The sequence below is a fragment of the Hyaena hyaena genome, unplaced genomic scaffold (assembly GCF_003009895.1).
Source record: "Hyaena hyaena isolate Hyena2069 unplaced genomic scaffold, ASM300989v1 scaffold_573, whole genome shotgun sequence".
NCBI lineage: Eukaryota > Metazoa > Chordata > Mammalia > Carnivora > Hyaenidae > Hyaena > Hyaena hyaena.
The window spans coordinates 1,067,267-1,085,183 of record NW_024081211.1 but is presented as its reverse complement, the minus strand read 5'-3'; the positions used below and the strand labels follow the sequence as shown (position 1 = coordinate 1,085,183).

The 17,917-nt window shown below is 37.5% G+C and overlaps 1 protein-coding gene across 6 annotated transcripts in view; it reads right to left on the bottom strand.

The window, feature by feature from the left end:
* Window positions 1–17,917, bottom strand: part of NFIB (nuclear factor I B) — a 229,456-nt gene that overhangs the window by 24,485 nt on the left and 187,054 nt on the right. For 2 of the 6 annotated variants that reach the window (XM_039256593.1, XM_039256596.1), the window contains exons 7-9: window positions 10,484–10,618; window positions 6,139–6,323; window positions 1,868–2,033 (exon numbers count right to left, since the gene is read on the bottom strand). In XM_039256593.1, coding sequence (XP_039112524.1) covers window positions 1,868–2,033; window positions 6,139–6,323; window positions 10,484–10,618 — 486 coding nt within the window. The remainder of the gene's footprint in view (window positions 1–1,867; window positions 2,034–6,138; window positions 6,324–10,483; window positions 10,619–17,917) is intronic. The other 4 variants (XM_039256597.1, XM_039256598.1, XM_039256595.1 and 1 more) reach the window with 3 other exon arrangements.

Sequence of the window (17,917 nt, the reverse complement as noted above, 5' to 3'; positions counted from 1 at the left end):
TTTCCTTCATTTATGTGCTTTCAGTAATTTCACTGACTTATCAGTTCAATGACCAATTTCTCACGATCAGTGTTGTCTCTGGAGCTGGAGCTACAAGTTTGTTTATAGGAAAGAAAAACAACTCACTACGTTTCCTTTATGTGGGAGTGGAAAATAAGCTGATACAGCCATCTTTATCCAACCAAGATATTCCTTCTGAATATTTTGTAATTTTATGAGTCAAATCAGATCCCTTTTGACCAGCCTATAGGTGAGTATAAGAACAATTCATTAGCAAGCAGGCTAATAGCACTCCCATGGTGAGCTGTGATCCTTGGGGTCTGATCAGCCCTTGAATGTCCTCTATTAATATCACTGTAAGAGTAGGTAAATGAAGCTTCTAGAACTTGGTTTGGATTATTTACCCTGTAATAGTCTGTCAAATGCTTTTTTAAAAAAATCTTTTGTTTTCGATTTGCTTCTATTTAAATTGCTGACTTCGTTCGCTCAACGATGCCAACACATCCACTTTTAAGATCTGGATGTCGTTATTTTAGTGGCTGTAATGTGCACAGCTAACCTTCGGAGCAAAAGAATTCTTAGTCTTCCTTGACCAGATTTCATCCATCTGTGCATTCAGGGAAGTGTTTGCTAGTGTAGGACCCTCTACCCACAAACCAGTTACAAACCCTAATGATTTTTGATGGGAATTACAAGCCTATGTGGACTGATTAGGCTACGGGGCCTCATGAATTTTGAGAAAGAAATGCTGAATTCACTGTATGTTCAAAGTATTGTCCATTTCTCTTGCAGGGTTCTTTCCTAGGTTTTAAGAAACTACTATACAAAACAAAACAAAAAAAAAAGTGTCTTTCCAAAGCCTGAGAAAGAGCAAGCCAGAGGTGTCTCTGGAATTTTACTCAGACATTCCCAGAGCATGTCAATTTTTTTTTTCTCTAAGAAAGAAAAGGGAACCTCTGAATTTTGGGTACATAATGCATAACTGAGGAGTGTGTTAATTCCCCCTGGCTGAAGCTTGACCTATTCCACTGGACCAATCTGTATGGACCAATTCCAGTTCCAGGAAGCCAGTAGTTTGAATGAAGCTAACTGAAAAAACTGCGTAATAATTTCTTGTGTCTTTATGTGTATTCTACATGAAGAAGCAAAGGCATCACTTAGTTTATTGGTATGTTCGATGTAAGCTCACTGGATAAATCTCTGGCATTTAAAATGTTATGGCCATACTAAAAAGTATAGTACCTGACGTACCGTGATAGGCAAAAACAAAACAACAAAAAACAACAACAACAACAAAACAAAAATGGTTGTAGAGAATGAAATGAAAGTGCAGTTAGTTGGCTTATATGTGCCTAATACTCAACTTTAAAGTGTTTTTATCTGTACCCAGCATTGTGTAACTGGTTGTTGTTGTTGTTGTTTGCAATAACATAGCCTATAGTAATGTACACGTGCAATTATCTTACAGAGGCACTGATTCGGCCTGCCTTGTGAAGGGCACTGACTTCTGTAGGACTGCTCCAATAAGTAATAAGTATCTAATCTCTCCGGGTGACATAAAAACCTTGTACACTGCGTCATGTTATTCAGTGTATTTTCGATGTATACCTTGAACGAGCAGGCATGACTTATTGTTTTTGTTATAGGTCTTTATTCAACAAATAAGCATCTCCCTTTTCAAATATGACGTACTGACTGAAATTTGATAAGAGAGAGCTCGTGAGAGCCAGGCCACATACATGCCTGCTAGTTCCACATAAATGAGAAATCTCCATCTGGTCTGAAAAGGTGCCGTGTTTTCCACCTTGGATCAGATATCCAATGGTGCCTTCGATGGACATTTCTCATTTCCTACAGAAATACTTACTGGTTGCTGTAGGTGAAGCTGCCTCACCTTCAGTGGATGTAGTGATGGGTTTAGTATCTGTCATGGTCAGGGTCACAGGTCGCACTGCACTGGGATGGGGAGAGGGTGCCAAGACAGGTGTGAAATGGCCAGGAACTTTCCCTACTACTTGACCACTGCTGTTAGGCTACAAAACAAAAACAGAATGCCAGGTGAAACAATCCAAAAGGCAGGCGTCTTGTCCAACAACTTCCACTGTGAACCCTGTGTACTTGCTGTTAACTGCCACACACGCCCTCTCAAGTCTGAGTCAGAGAGACCAACCAATGGTTAGTAGTCAAAAGAAGCAGGAGCATTTAAAAGGAAGTTTCACCTTCAAAATGCTTTGTATGGGTTAATTCATCTTTACAACACACCTGAAAGCCAGGTGGAACTGATCCTTTCATTCCGTTGCACGGAGACTCAAGGGGAGACTTACATGCTTAGCCCAAGACTAGAGTGTAAATAATCCCTGAGCTCTGAGAATTTGAATCATGCCTTCTTCTCTGCTCTTCGTTTTCTGCAGTCAGTCAGTTTTGCTTTCAGAATGCAATTTTCACCTAAGGATGCTATCACTGACCCAAGGAAGACAGGATATCTAGGAGATCAAACACATCAAACTCAATAGTTTCCATTATATATAGTTAATGCCCATCTTCTGCATTCAAAAACCCTAGCTCTCCTTCACACACAAGTATGCTCAGACACACACACCAAACAATTTAGGCTCTAGGAATCTCCATTTAATTTTGATGATTTACCAACACAAGCAGATAGAACGTTATTTAAAGCATTTAAAATTTCAGATCCACACAATGATATAAAATGGTGGACCAGGCCTGACCTCACAACTACAAATAAAAGATTTCCAAAGTCAATTAAAATGTGCTGAAGTAGAGCAGAGGTCAATCATATATACTTTCTTACCTAAGTTACTCCTCCACTGCTGGGCATGGAGAGTTACGCAAAACATTATTGTTGACATTTGTGGGAATCAGCTAAGAAAATCCCCTGGGGCAATGATAGAGAAGATATGAATATCTGAGTGTTAGCCCCAGGTATGAAAATAGTATCCATGGTAAGGAGACAAAATCCTAAGGTACACTGTTTGAAAAAAAATACTGGAATGTATTTTTCTAGACAGAGCATGCTATTCTCGATTACACCCATGTTGGAATTCTCCACTCCTGTTGTACGTAACAACTGGCTGTGAGATTATTCTCCACAAATATTTCGGCTCTCTAATCAGCACCATTAAAGGTAAAGAGTGCAATGAACAAAATCGTTATCTAAGTACCTGCACAGAAATCACCAGGGGACATTTCTTTAGCTAAAAAGATGAACAGCTAATCACACTTAAACACAGTCAATGAGAGACATGCACTAAGTCTTTGGTTGGGTTCCTCGGAGGCCACATTATTTCTTCTGTAAAGAATAATGGACTTCTTAAATATCCTGACTATTCATCACGAGTAATTTTAAGTATTTAACTTTATGTCAGGAAAATTGACCAGAGTCTCCCCCTTCAGAAACCTATGAGAGAGTTTATGAGGGAGTTATATCTTTAAACTAATTTTATTTAAATTAATCCACTGAATAGCATGACTGTCTCACTCAAATCGGTGCACCAGCAATGTAATTAATCTCCAAATTGCTGTGGGGAGGACAAGTCCTTTCAGTTGCCAGCCTCAACAATCAAAACCAGTGCAGGGCTGGAGGATATTCGGAAAGGAATAGTGAACTACAGGTGAATGAGTCCTCATTTCTTCCCCCCATTTTAGAGCTAAGCAGGTAAATATCAAGAGTCCTCTTTTGAAATGCAAATTAATTGTTTCTGGGTTGGAGTTAAAAATCAAAGTAGATATAAGGTGCCCATAAGAACACCTGGGTAGTTTACTAGAAAGACGCATTTTCCTTTCAAGGGGAAAAAGTCCTTTTATTTTAAAGCAGACCATCAACTTCTGGTTACCTGGACGTTGCAAAAGACTGTTCTAAGTATCTGCCTCAATAAAGAAGAAAGGTCTCTCTCATTCATGGTACACTCGGTAGTAAAGAGCATTTCTGTATACTGTGTTCCCCAAAACAGTTTGCTAGGACCTACCTGAGAACACGGGACGGAAGAACGACAATAGTGTCAAGAAAATACTGCCACATAATATATTACCTCGCCAATTCTGCAGGCTTTGTCTACTGGAATGGAATCAACATGAACCAACAGACGTTTCTCTCATTTAAAAATGACAAAAGTGACAAGTCCCAAGCCAATACAGACAACTTTTCTGGAATTCAGAGTCAGAATGGGAGGGTTATTTCTTTCTGGTTTTCCACTGGCTCAAACAGAGGAAGCCACACTACTATAAAACTTCTCTTCTAAGGCTGTTCAATGAATTTTCATACCACAGATACGAAAAGAGAGACATCTTATTTGAAGATGAAGTTGAGCGGCATTAGGAAAGGATTACCCTACATAGTACGTTGCTCCTATTATACAAAATCCTGTGAGGGGATTTTTTTTTTTTAATTGAGATGAAAGTAAGATGCTTCTCTTAGAAACTAGAGCTTTACCTTAAAAATAGGAAGAAAACCAGAACAATACAAGCAGATTATCACCTAATATGCCCTCTTAACTTATAAAGAAATGGAAATATACCTAAAACAAGCACTGAATAATTAAAGAAATGCATAACACTAAGGGCCTGATTTTAATTTGCATAATTTTTCCCCTAACAGTGCCTAATTAAGACATCAGTTAAAAAAAAAATCCAATGGAACTCTAAGATTTTCCACACTGAATTAACGTTAAGGACTTTTAATGGATGTCTTAATTAGACTTTGTTATTCATGGAAATTCTACACAAATTAAAATCAGACCTTGTGTGCACTGTTCCCAGCTGAGTCTAGCAAAATGCTCTATGGAACTGAGACTCTTGAATCCACGATCTGACGGCAAATTTTATTTCTAAACTGATATATTAAGATCCACTGTTTTACTTAGTAATTATTATTATAGTCATTAAAAGTGCTACACGATTTGGACATTTTCTTCTAAGATACAAATGGCTTAACTACAAATTCAAAACTCAAGAATGGTGTATTTAGTTTAGTATTATGAGCCAAGAGAACTAAAAGTCCAGGTAACTTTTTAAGTAACCCAAAGGGTGCTGGCTATGTTGTTACTCAAAATAAAACATTCAGAAAAGACCATTTCAGTTCATTTTAACAAACACAACCAGAATGATTTTTTCAGATCTTTTCTTTGCTAATTCTAAATTAATATGCACATACTACTTACTGGCATTTTAGGAACTGAACAGCGTTAATGACAGAATGTTTATGACAATCTCTCAGAGCATTCAAAGGCATAATAAGGAGTGGGCAGGAGTCTTGGAGGGAAAAGGGCAATGCCAAATACCAGACCCTGAGATCAGAACTACATTACAGACTCTGGATATTATGAATGTGCCAGCTTTGGCACAAAGACTGTCTACTTGATAATGAAAAATCCTCTCATATCGAATCCCTATGAAGTGACCTCTCCATAGAATAAGCCACATGTTTAGGGAGTGAGAAAGGCACATGAGTCCCTACACTTACACAATAAAAGTCCCTAAAACCACTGTACGATATTTTAAAAAGAGATAGAAAGAAAGAAAGAAAGAAAGAAAGAAAGAAAGAAAGAAAGAAAGAAAGAAAGAAAGAAAGAAAGAAAATAGACACTCCTGGTAATGTCACTCATTATTAAATGCAGTCATGTCTGTACAAAGAATATTCAAGTAGTCATCAAACACTAAAAATGTTTACATTACCAAAGCTTATTTTAATACCTAATCGTTGGTCTATAAATACAACTGTAAGTTCTTTCGTGTGTGTTTATTTTAGCGCATACCTCGCTCCTGCCTGAAATGAGCACTCTATCTCTGTGTTAAAGCAGGTACTCCAGAGGTGTGAACTCCAGCTCAGAGCTTTTTTGTCAATGCGCTTTCTGCATCAACTTTCTTTTCAGTCAATGAAAATTCAAAAACATCAAACCAAAAACATCTTCACGAATGTGCCCCTTTGGGGAAATACACTTCCTACCTGTCATTCAGCCACCTTTAAATAAAACCTTATTGAGTCACCAAGAGACTTCCTGAAGATGGATTTCAAAAGCTTGATGTTCTGCCAGACATACTGTCTGAGTAAGCTTCACGTCTTAGCGTCAGACCTGTTCCATCTCCCTTAGGCTCTATGCTTATTTTCTCTCTCATTTTTACCTGGCTGGTTTGCGGACTGGATGGGTCATAAGAAGGTACATAGTTCTTCAGAGTATCCTGAGGATTCAGGTGGGGAGGATATCTGATTGTTGGATGAGAAAAGTAGCTCGATGGGGCTGGAGGAAGAATAGCTTGCGTTGGAAATGGCAACGGTGAGGGTGGAGGTGGAGTTCGAGTTGAGATGACTGTAGAAGATAGAAAAGGAGAGACTGACGTCAGCTGTGCTGCCCACAGCTCCCCCCGACCCTGAGAACACCGTGAGACTGAGCTACGCTCTTCCCTTTCCCCCACTGTCTACCCAAACCCTCCTGCGGAGACAGTGAGTCTTTCATTCTGCTCTCCACTCTGGCACCAAGAACATGCAGACCCAACCTCGCTCTAGGGGACCAGCAATCTTGCTTTCTAGATCTATGAAGGAGGAGACGAGGAAGTTTCTCTTTTATAGGTGAAGCCGATGCTTCCTGAAACATTTCTTAAAGCATAGTTATCGCCCATCCAGAATGTGATCTTTGATCAATAAGTCTTTGTGTCTTAAGTCCAGACCAATTCACAACAGTAATTGAAGGGCAGGGGCACCCACAGACTCTCTGTCAGAATTCAAAACAGAAGTTGAATTCACCTTCAATTCAAAACACCAATTTTAAATAAATATTTTCCCTATACATCCTGGCGGATAGTTGGTTAAAAGAGAAGCCAATAATTAGTAAGCCATAATGTCCTGAATAATTACCTGATCATTGTATAAATGCTTACGAACATCTGAACGTAGGGCCCGGTAGTGCTTTTTCCTAATGAAAATGTTCCTTTCAAAACCAATAGGGCTCTATTCTATAACTATTCTTCTTCCTACTCTAACTTTTATTACATGTAGCTTAAAAGACATTATTAAGATAAGACCAAGAGTAAAACCCACAGAAATGTGAATTTAAACTTTCATATAGGGATATTAACTTACCAATAAATCACATATTTTATAAAGGGAAATAATATATAAAACATATGCAATGTAGACAATGTTTAATTGTACTGTAATTTTTCAACATCATTATGACCATAATCTATTGTTTAGATTTTGAAATATAATTCTTATGTTTGAAAAATGGGGAAAGAATATAATTGCATGATCATTATCTCTATAATGTTGAGGAAAACAACCACATGAGTACAATGTAGGAGTTCCAACGAGTATATGGAGAAGTGAAAATTAAATGTCTGTTTCTATTTAATATTTTGGTCCAAATCATAGGAAATTACATATGATAAATGTTTAGTGTTTTATGAGACAACTTAGCAAACAATATGAAAAATAAATTCTTTCCATGACCTATTAATAAAAATCATCTGGAAAGACTTATCTCCAACTTTGTAATTATGTACAAATATATATATATATGTATGTACTATACTCTTAAAGCAGTATTACTTATCTTCCCCAAAGAAAGCTTTTTTTTCCAGAAAATACAAGAAATTGAGAATGTACAAAGAAGAGTCATAAATTCAATTTTATGGTCACAATTTTGCTCCCTGAATGTCCAGGTTGCTGAGAATCCTCTGGATTATTGTTACAATGCAGATTCATGGGCTGAACCACAGACCTACTGGATGAGGCTTTCCACGGGTAAGGCACCAGAAATTAGTATTTAAACAAGGGCCTCATGTAATCTTTCCACACACTGAAGTCTGCGCATCCTCCATTGAAGGGATGCATTTCAGAGAACAATGACATGATTCTTTAAACGAAACTCCTTTTTGGAATATCCCTTTGTTTAAGAAGTATACATATATGAAAGTATAATTTAAGGAAATGCAAACACCTAAGTTGAATTGGGCATCTTTTTCTTTGGTGTTGAAGTGCTCTCAATTTAACCATGGTCTTCACCTAGTCTATACACAAACCCTTGAAGGATATATGTATAGCTCCGTCTTGGGTCTTCTGGGCTTTGAGATCAATGTGGTATCAGTAGTTTGGGAAGAGATCTTTGTTCAATGGAACTGGCACCTATGAAATCAGGCCTCAGATCTCTGGGCTCCCTGGTACTGTGTTCACCTAAGTGGTAGCTGGCACAATATAAGCTAGGTAGAATACAGTATTTCAAACTGAAAGCAAAAATGGCTACTTCATATTAATAAAAGTTATTCTTGTCCTTTAAAAAAAGAAAAGCAAAATGCAACGCAGAAAATACTTCCCTTCATTATGAAAGAATTCACACATGCATACATGTATGTCTATGTGGTTCCAGTCTACATTATTGCAAAGCCTTCCTAATGATCTTCTTTTCCCCAGTCTTGTTCCTTCCAATGCATCCCTAATGGTTTTATATGAATGATTTTTTTAAAAATATCATTTTAATAAGCATGTAACTTCCCCACTAAAAATCTTTCATTGGTACCCTACTGCTTCCAGAATAAAAGCCCAACAACTTCACAGGTTTATAGGGTCCTCAAGTGCCGAAGGAGCCCGTCCTGGCTCACTTCTTGGGACTCATCTCTGGCCACTCTCTCCTCATAGGCCACATTGAGATACTTTTGGATTCTGGGATATATGGCAATGTCTTGCTGCAATGACTTCTGTGACACTGATACATGCTGTTCACTCTGTCTGAAACAGACAGGTCACTCTGACCTTCCTCTTCGCTTGTTCTTCCTTCTCATAGTGAAATCACGTTCTAACCTTTAGTTAAGAGCACATCTCTTCAGGTATCTAATCCTTTTCCAATTGTCTAGTCTTGTTCAGATTAGAGGCCAACCTGATGTGGCCCCCTGTCTCCCTACTATTCCATGAGCTCTTTAAGGACAGAAATTGTCTCTCATGACCAAGGTACCTACCATAGGCCTAATACATTACACATTGAATAAATATCTGGGAAGGACCAAGGTGGAAAGCTTATCTAGGCTTCTCATGGTTCGTTATATAAAAATTTACTATTTAATTTTTTTCTGAATGTTAGAAATAGGAGTACTTTAATCAGGTATCATAATAAACGGATAATTTGACTAAATTAATTTTCCTCCAATATTAACCATTACAGATTCATGAAATAATCACTGATTTTTTCACTTATCTTAGCAGTACAAACAATATAAATATAAAAATTTTAAGTCATATCTGATTTGTATACTCCTTTCTTAATTTTATAATTTTCTTAGTGATAACAATAATGGCCATGCATTTTTAAAGTATTGTATGGCAACATTACATATCAACACACACTTACAGAACAAAGCTAAGGACATTTTTATGACTAAAGCTGTAACCTTTGAATAAAGGTTTAAAAACCAGATTCATTTTGTTTGAAGGATAAGAAGTCGTCTATCTATAAATTAAAAGCACTAAGAGTATCTCTATAAACACATTTACATACAAAACTTTCTCCACCAAAAATTCAGTATACTCCTTTCTAGGGCGCAAGAATAATAGAAAGTATACAGTACTACTTATTAATTATATCTCATTTTTAAGTTTTGAAATGGGATTTAGTTTAATTGTTCTTTAAAGTATAAATATGAAATTGTGTATTCTTTTTCCTATGTAAATTAGGATATTAGATATAATATCAAGGGTACGAGCCTACAGGAAATATTTGTGCACGTAAAAAACTGTCCAAAACAGGGGCGCCTGGGTGGCTTAGTCGGTTAAGCGTCCGACTTTCGCTTAGGTCATGATCTCGCGGTTCGTGGGTTCGAGCCCTGCATCGGGCTCTGTGCTGACTGCCAGCTCAGAGCCTGTAGCCTGTTTCAGTCTGTGACTCCCTCTCTCTCTGACCCTCCCCTGCTCACGCTGTCTCTCTCTCTCCTAGAAATAAATAAAAAACATTAAAAAAAAAAAACTGTCCAAAAAAAGTAGTTTTTTTATTTTTCTGATTAATTTTACTCCTAAATAAAATAGTAAAATAAAATTTTGCTCCTAAATAAGTAGTTAAATATTGACCTTTATATAGAAAATAACATTTATGAAATAGTGTCTGTATATCTTAATGCCTCTGGAAATACTCTAAACTCAGCAACATACTTGAAATTGCATCTTTCTTTAGTCAAATAGATAGAATGGGGAAGAATCTTGATGCTATAGCTAATAAGATAATTATGTATCCCATATCTTATCATTTTTTGTGATCGTAATCTTTCCAATAAAGGCAATTAAAAATACATATATCAATGTTATGTAATTGAATTATTTGAATATTTTTTCTCATACATTGATAAGAAAAAAATATTTGACAGGGTCATGACCCTCCCCCTTTTGATTGAGAAAATATGGTCACCACAGCTAAACTCTTGCTCCATCCCTGAGACTAAGCTCTGCAAACGAGAGGGAGGCTTTTCCCCTATGCCTGAAACTCCTCACCACTGTGTGCAACCCCAGGTATTCCGGGATGATGGTGCTGGGGGAAAGTGCTCAATCTTGGGGAAGAATCTTGTGGAGATGTAGAGCTGAACAGTGGCTTTTCAGGCTTCTTCATAGTAGTCGGAGAAGACATATCTGCAAAAGAAGAGGGAAAACTCAAGCTTTATGACTTTCTTCCGCTATAAAGTTCACATTAACATAATAAAAGATCTCATTTTCCAACATTTTATTATTTTTGTAATTTGGCTCTTCTACAAAATATGTACTGAGGGTCAAAGACCTCATTATATTAGAGATTTGAAATATCTGTCAGAAGAAATCTCCACTGAAGTTAACCAAAGTCTTCATTAAAATTATCATCAGAATTATTCCTCCTACTTAATAAATCTTGAACTTTTGAAAAACTAAGTATCATGTTTCCCTTGGCTCCTTGGGTCACATCAAGGTCTTTTTTACCTCTGCATTTCATTCTTAGATTTATATGATTCAAGGGTTTGTCTTTTGACCTGCTGACTATACTGTGGAAAAAAACAGAGGAAAACCGGTGCAAATGTGAAAAACAACCTTTGGGAATGCTGGTAAGTCTATCACTGATTTAATATCTTTTATGGAAAACTCATTACTTGTTAAACAAAAAGTACATTCCTTAATTTGCTCATTCTGCAAATATTTATTGGCTTCCTCTATTTGCCAGGTAAAGTCGAGGATGTCACAAAAAATAAAAAGTAACTGCTGTAGAGACACTTGCTATCAGTGAAGAGTAAAATGATAAGAAGAAAATGGCTGTCAAAGTTGAGAGGCAGGAAGTGTGTTCAAAGCAGAGGTGTTGTGTTGTGGTGTTCGCTACTACTTCGCCAGCCTCATTGCACAAGAGCAGTGATCACCTCAGCCTCCCCAGGTTAAGGACGGTGCCTCTATGGCACCATGTTTAAAGTGTGGATGAGGAGGACACTCCCAGAGAGAGAAAATGTTCTGAAGAAAGGAGGCATGAAATACACAAGTGGTACAAGTAGTCTGTGGAGTGGTGAAGTACAGACATGGAGGAGGAGTAAGGAGCTCCTCACACAATGAAGGGCCTGGACCTTGTGTATAAATATGAGTGCTTACCCTGATGGGGGAATGCTACTGAGGAACAAAATATGGTCACATTTATAGTTTAAAGCCATCCCTCCTGAAACTACATGTGAGAGACAGCAGTCATAGAGACCACTTAAGAAGATAAATTAATTAATACATTCCTTCCATAAATATTTATTGTAGGCTTAATTTATGTGAGATACCGTTATAGTTGCTGGAGACACAATGGTGACCTAGATTTGGTTTCAACTTCTACAACACTTAAAAACTAGGGAGGAGATACACACAAGTTAAAAAGGAATTATTGGGGTGCCTGGGTGGCTCAGTCAGTTAAGCGTATAACTTCGGCTCAGGACATGACCTGGAGGTTCAAGAGTTCGAGCCCCCACTGGGCTCTTTGCTGACAGCTAGCTCAGAGCCTGGAGCCTATTTCAGATTCTGTGTCTCCCTCTCTCTTTGCCCCTCCCCTGGTCACACTCTGTCTCTCTCTCTCTCAAAAATAAATTAACATGAAAAAAATTGTTTTAAATAAAAAATTAAAAAATAAAAGGGAATTATAAAACAGTATGCAAATTGCGATGGTAGACAGCATGACGACAATTATCACTTCATAGCCAATCTGATTTCACCTTTACCCTATCCATACTGCCTCTGCTTTACTTTAAAGCAAATTCCAGACATCACATAATTTCACTTATAAATATTTCAGTTTCTCTAAAATAGAAATTTTTATTTAAAAAAAACCTAAAACTTTATCATATATATGTATATACATAATTTTCATTTTTTTAAACAAGAGAAAAAAGCTTGATTCTGCTTTAAAAAATGTTTATGTATTTATTTTGAGAGAGAGAGAGAGAGAGAGAGAAAGAGAACATGAACAGGTTAAGGGCAGGGAGAGAATCCTAAGGAGTCTCCACACTGTCAGCACAGAGCCTGACATGAAGCTCAAACTCATGAAATGTGAGATCATGACCTGAGCTGAAATCCAGAGTCGGGTTGCTTAACCAACTGAGCCACCCAGGCACCCCTCATGGTGCTATTTAAAAAAAAAAATCATGGTGGTTTTTTAATATAAAAAACTAGTTATCATTATGATTTGCCATTTGAAAAATTACATAAGCTCTGGTAAAGGCATGCAATAAAATTTAATGTTTCAGCGCACTGGCACTTAAAGAATGGATATGCTACTGTTAAAACAGTAGACATCACAGTCTACAAAAAATGACAGGAATATTTGTAGCCATAAGCTATAATTTGTGACTAACTGGCTGTCACCAGCCTATCAGAACTTTGATGAGTTGGTGAACCATTTCCTTATATCTTTCTCAAAAAGAAAAAAATGAAAGAAGGAAATTCCTAAGGAAACCACAGCAATCAATGCTACTACAAAGAAAAGGAAAAGATTTTAAGACCATTTAAAAAATACACAAAAAAAGTTCATTTCAGCTAAGATACCTTCAAAATGCCAAAACAATACTTAATTACATTTAAGAGCTATATGATTTCTTTAAGTTTATTTATTTATTTTGAAAGAGACAGAGATAGCATGAGTGGGGGAGGGGTAGAGAGAGAGAATCCCAGGCAGGCTTGAACTCCTGAAACCTGGAGATCATGACCTGAGCAGAAACCAAGAGTCGAATGCTTAACTGACTGAGCCACTCAGGCACCTGTAGAGCTATATGATTCTACTTATTTATTATTTACTTACTTATTTATTTATTTATTTATAATGTTTATTTATTTTTGAGAGAGAGAGAGAGAGAGAGCACAAGCAGAGGAGAGGCAGAGGGATGGAGACACATAATCTGAAACAGTCTCCAGGCTCTGAGCTGTCAGCACTAAGCCCGAACTCACAGACTGTGAGATCATGACCTGGGCCAAAGTTGGATGCTTAACTAACTGAGCCACCCAGTTGCCTCGTGATTTTAAAAGGGAATACCACAAATATGGATTCTGGCTTGCTAGAAGCTAATCATAGACATGTAGGTTTTTAAGGGTGGAAAGAAGCAAGAAGCTTTATTCTATCCCTCACTTTGCAGACAGTGTAGTAAGTTCCTATTCAAGCATTTTATTTTATTTATTTTATTTTCTGAGATAGAGAGAAAGAGAGAGTTCGAGAGAGGAAGAGGGACAGAGGGAGAGACAGAGATCTCATCTTAGGCAGGTTCCATGCTCAGTGCGGAGCCTGACTAGGGGCTCAATCTCACGACCATGGGATCATGTCCTGAGTTGAAATTAAGAGTCGGATGCTCAGCTGATTAGGCCACCCAGGTACCCTTCCAAATTTTTAATTTAAAATTAACTCTTAAGGGCACCTGGGTGGCTCAGTCAGTTAAATGTCTGACTCTTGGTTTAGGCTCAGGTCATGATCTCAGGGTTTGTGAGATGGAGCTCTACTTTGGACTACGTACCCTGACAGTGAGAAGTCTGTTTGGGATTTTCTCTCTCTCCCTCTGTCTCTACCCCTACCAGGCTAGTATGCTCACTCACTCTCTCTGTCTGTCAAAATAAAAATAAATAAACATTAAAAAAATTAACTCTTAGAAAAGGAAATCTATTGACACTCTTATGCTTTACCTGTACATCTTAAATAAAATTAACCAGTGTAATCAGTTTCTAAGGACTCCATGTATAAATAACATTACAGGAAAACAGTAAAATGTGACTGGCACTTGGGAAGCAGAATGAATGTCATTTCTGGAGCAGCTCAATTAAGGCTATTGCAACTACTATAACAGTTTCCAAATTTTCATTAAATAAGGCCAGATTCACCTGAGTCACTTTTTGTAAAGAGCACATAATCAAGGGAGTTTGTACAGAAGTTCAAGATGGGTGGATTATGTAATTTTTCAGAAATGAACCCTTTGCATTTTCCTAGTCAAAATAATACACTTGGCTTTACCGGGTAATTATTATAAGTCCACTTAGTTTTCTGGTTCTCTGTAGGCATGCATCGAATAACAATGGTATCTTCGTGTTCAGAACACACGAAGAAATTATAGAAGCCAACACAGCAGAAACAAAATAAAATTCACACTTCAAGTTGTAAAAGGGACCCCAAATTGTCTTCTCCTCAAACAATAAAGTTAACTTATAACAGTAAAAATAAGAACAAGAAGGTCCACTGTCCACACTGAAATGACTTCTTTAGAAAGAGATAAAGAATGATAGTGCTATAAAGTGGGCTTAACCGCAATTGTCTTCCCACTAGGTGAAAATAATTTTTGAGCCCATTAATCAATAAAAAGATACTGGTACCAAGCATGTGCAAGGCACTATGCTAAGTGTACAGGGGCCACAAAGTGACCCCCTCCCCCGTCAAAGGAAAAAAACCTCACTGGACTGGAAAAAGAATGGAAATAAAATGTCAATTATCTGGGAGAAGTAAGGGTAGAGTTCTAGCTATTACATTTTAATCATGAATCAAACTAGTATTGTTTTGATTTTAATTTTATTTTGAATGTCTGAGTCTAGCAGACCTAGTGCCAAACTGAAAAATGATACCGTTTCTATTTTTAATGCACTTACAGGCTCTAGAAATTAAAAAAAAAAATGTTTGAGGAATGAATATATACAAGAGATGGTTTTAAGTGACCTTTCTGTGGAGAAAGACAAATGTCATGCTCTTCATAATCTATTGTCCCTCAAGCCGGAAGAATAAGAGATTAAAAAAGATTAAGTTGAAAGTAAGCTGAATAATAATAAAGCTGAACAATATATAAATATATACTAAGTTGAATAGTAATACATACATAATAATGCATATGTTGAATAACACATGAAATAAAGAAGTTGGGGAGAAGAAACATGATAAGAAAAGGGTTAGCTGGTGTTTCTGCTGGGGGGAAAGGGGCAGCAGTTGCTGGTGACCCAGGAGAAAGAAGCAAAGGCCAGTGCGGGTTTGTATTCAAAGATCACATCCGAATCATTTAAATCTGATTCGGAAAGTCACAATCTTTAAGTGAACTGACCTCAGGAGGGAAAAACTTCCTAAAAGCTCTATTATTATCTTTCTCTTTCTGTTCTTGTAGCTTTCACTAGACCCCTCTTCACTTGTACCTCGTTACCTCAAACATCTCTCATCCAGTCCCCTTCTGGGCCTTGTTCCTCCCAGCTCATTATAAAAACAGTAGTTGAAATCATCTCCTTCAAATATATCTTCCTCACTTTAAGATCTACCATGGTATCCCATTTTTACATAAGCTTTTCTTTTAAAAATTTTTTACTGTTTATTTATTCTTTTTGAGAGAGAGACAGAAAGACAGAACATGAGTGAGGGAGGGGCAGAGAGAGAGGGGGATATAGAGAGTCCAAAGCAGGTTCCAGGCTCTGAGCTGTCAGCAACAGAGCCTGATGCAGGGCTCGAACCCATGAGCCGTGAGATCATGACTTGAGCCGAAGCTGGATGTTTAACCTACTGAGCCACCCAGGGCTTTTCCTTATCATTCCATTTTATTTGAACTTTAGCTAAATTGCATGGACTTATGGCCTCCTGGAGGAGGAGGAAGCAAGAAGGGATGAGATTCTGTCTTTTCTTGCAGAGGACATCCCCTTAGGCTAGAAAATGATATCTTTCTACCTTCTTATTCTTCCTATAGAACATTATTTTATCCATTGAGCCAAGTTAATTTATTTTCACTTTAAGCAATCCCTCCTGGGTCTGTGGAGGTCTACATTCCCTTAATTATCTTGTGTTTGTGTCTGATATTATCTGATGGATCTTGTTTTCATTTTTAAAATTTTAAAATTTTTATTTATTTGGAGGAGTGAGGCTGAGGAGCAGAGAGAGAGAGAGAGAGAGAATCTCAAGCAGGTTCCACGCTGTTAGTGCAGAGCCCGACGAGGAGCTCAATTTAACAAAGTGTGAGATCATGACCTGAGCTGAAATCAAGGGTTGGTCACTTAACCAACCCTTATTTTATTTTTTTGATGGATTTATTATCATTACTATTTTGTACTTATTCTATCCATAGTGTGTGTGTGTGTGTGTGTGAGAGAGAGAGACAGAGACAGAGACAGAGACAGAGACAGAGAGTTGACTAAGAGCTTATCTCCTATACAAGATGATTTCATTAAAGATACAAAGATTATTGAGGCTGGAAGAGCATGCTACTTGGGAAGTGAATTTTCAAAGATCTAGCCCTGAAAGACAGTTGAAGAGATAGAGCAGACAGTTTATCTTAGAATCTCTTGCATATAAAAGAAGCTAGATGGTGGACTGTTAACTAGTAGCCTAAGATGGATGAAATAACCATCCTTGGTATATCATAAACTGCAGAGTTGCAGGAGCAGATACCACCAGATGAGAAGTAACTGAATGTAAAGCAAAAAGAGAAAAGGTATTCAGTCACTGAGTTTCTGGGAAGTGTGAGAAACTAGGGCAAAGCATCAAGTTCAAGAGGTTAAATAAGACCACCTGCTCCCTGACCTGGTGATGCTTACAGTTCAGCAGAGGGGACAAATACTTACAAACACAAATACAAAATCTCGCTAAGTAATTGTAATTCGGATAATATTAGATTGTAGAGACGACTCTTCTTAATGAAAGAAATCACTGAGGCTAATTAAAAAAAAAAAAAGATTCACATTGATGGTGTTATTCTCCCGTGTCTATACCCATGTTTAGATTTCTAATTGGACAATTAGCTGTGGCTTTAGCAACCAATTGTAAAGTCAAACACATAATAAAAGATCACTAATAAGAAAACGTTCAAATAGGCTACTTATATATAAGTTGGTTCATTTATATTCAAGCATAGCTTTAAATAAGTAGTTTGCAAAATCAAGTCATCCCACAATTGTTACCAGCCATAATATAATTTTTTGGCACTGGGATACACATACATCCTAAGCCCTGATGTGTCATTCATTTTACAGCATCACTTCAAAGAGATAAAGGCTTAAGCAAATAAAGAGTGAGATCAACTCATCTCCCAACAAGGTAATTTCATCTACAAAGGAAGAGCGTTGCTGTGAAACACAGCGTATGCACTCGACTCATCAGCAGCTTGCACAAATGGTGCTCCAGATGTATATCTGTTCAAGTCAGCCCAAGGCAACAATTTTGATCAATTCTAATGTGATAAAATGCTGCAGGGAAAGTGTGCAGAAACGTGTTTACGTCAGCCCTTAATTAAACTGTTGTTCACTTCCAAAGAACCTTAGGAAACACTAATGAGACATGAGTTTTGGCAATTTCTTCATCAAAGCAAAGACCCCTTCCTCAGTCTGTAGCAGCCTGTCATCCAAGTCGCTCCCAGGATAAATGTCACATGGCACTTCCATCAGTTAGCCACCTGTTAGTAGAACTTCACTGAAGTCAACTAGTGATCTAGGGCAAGCTCAAACAGCCAC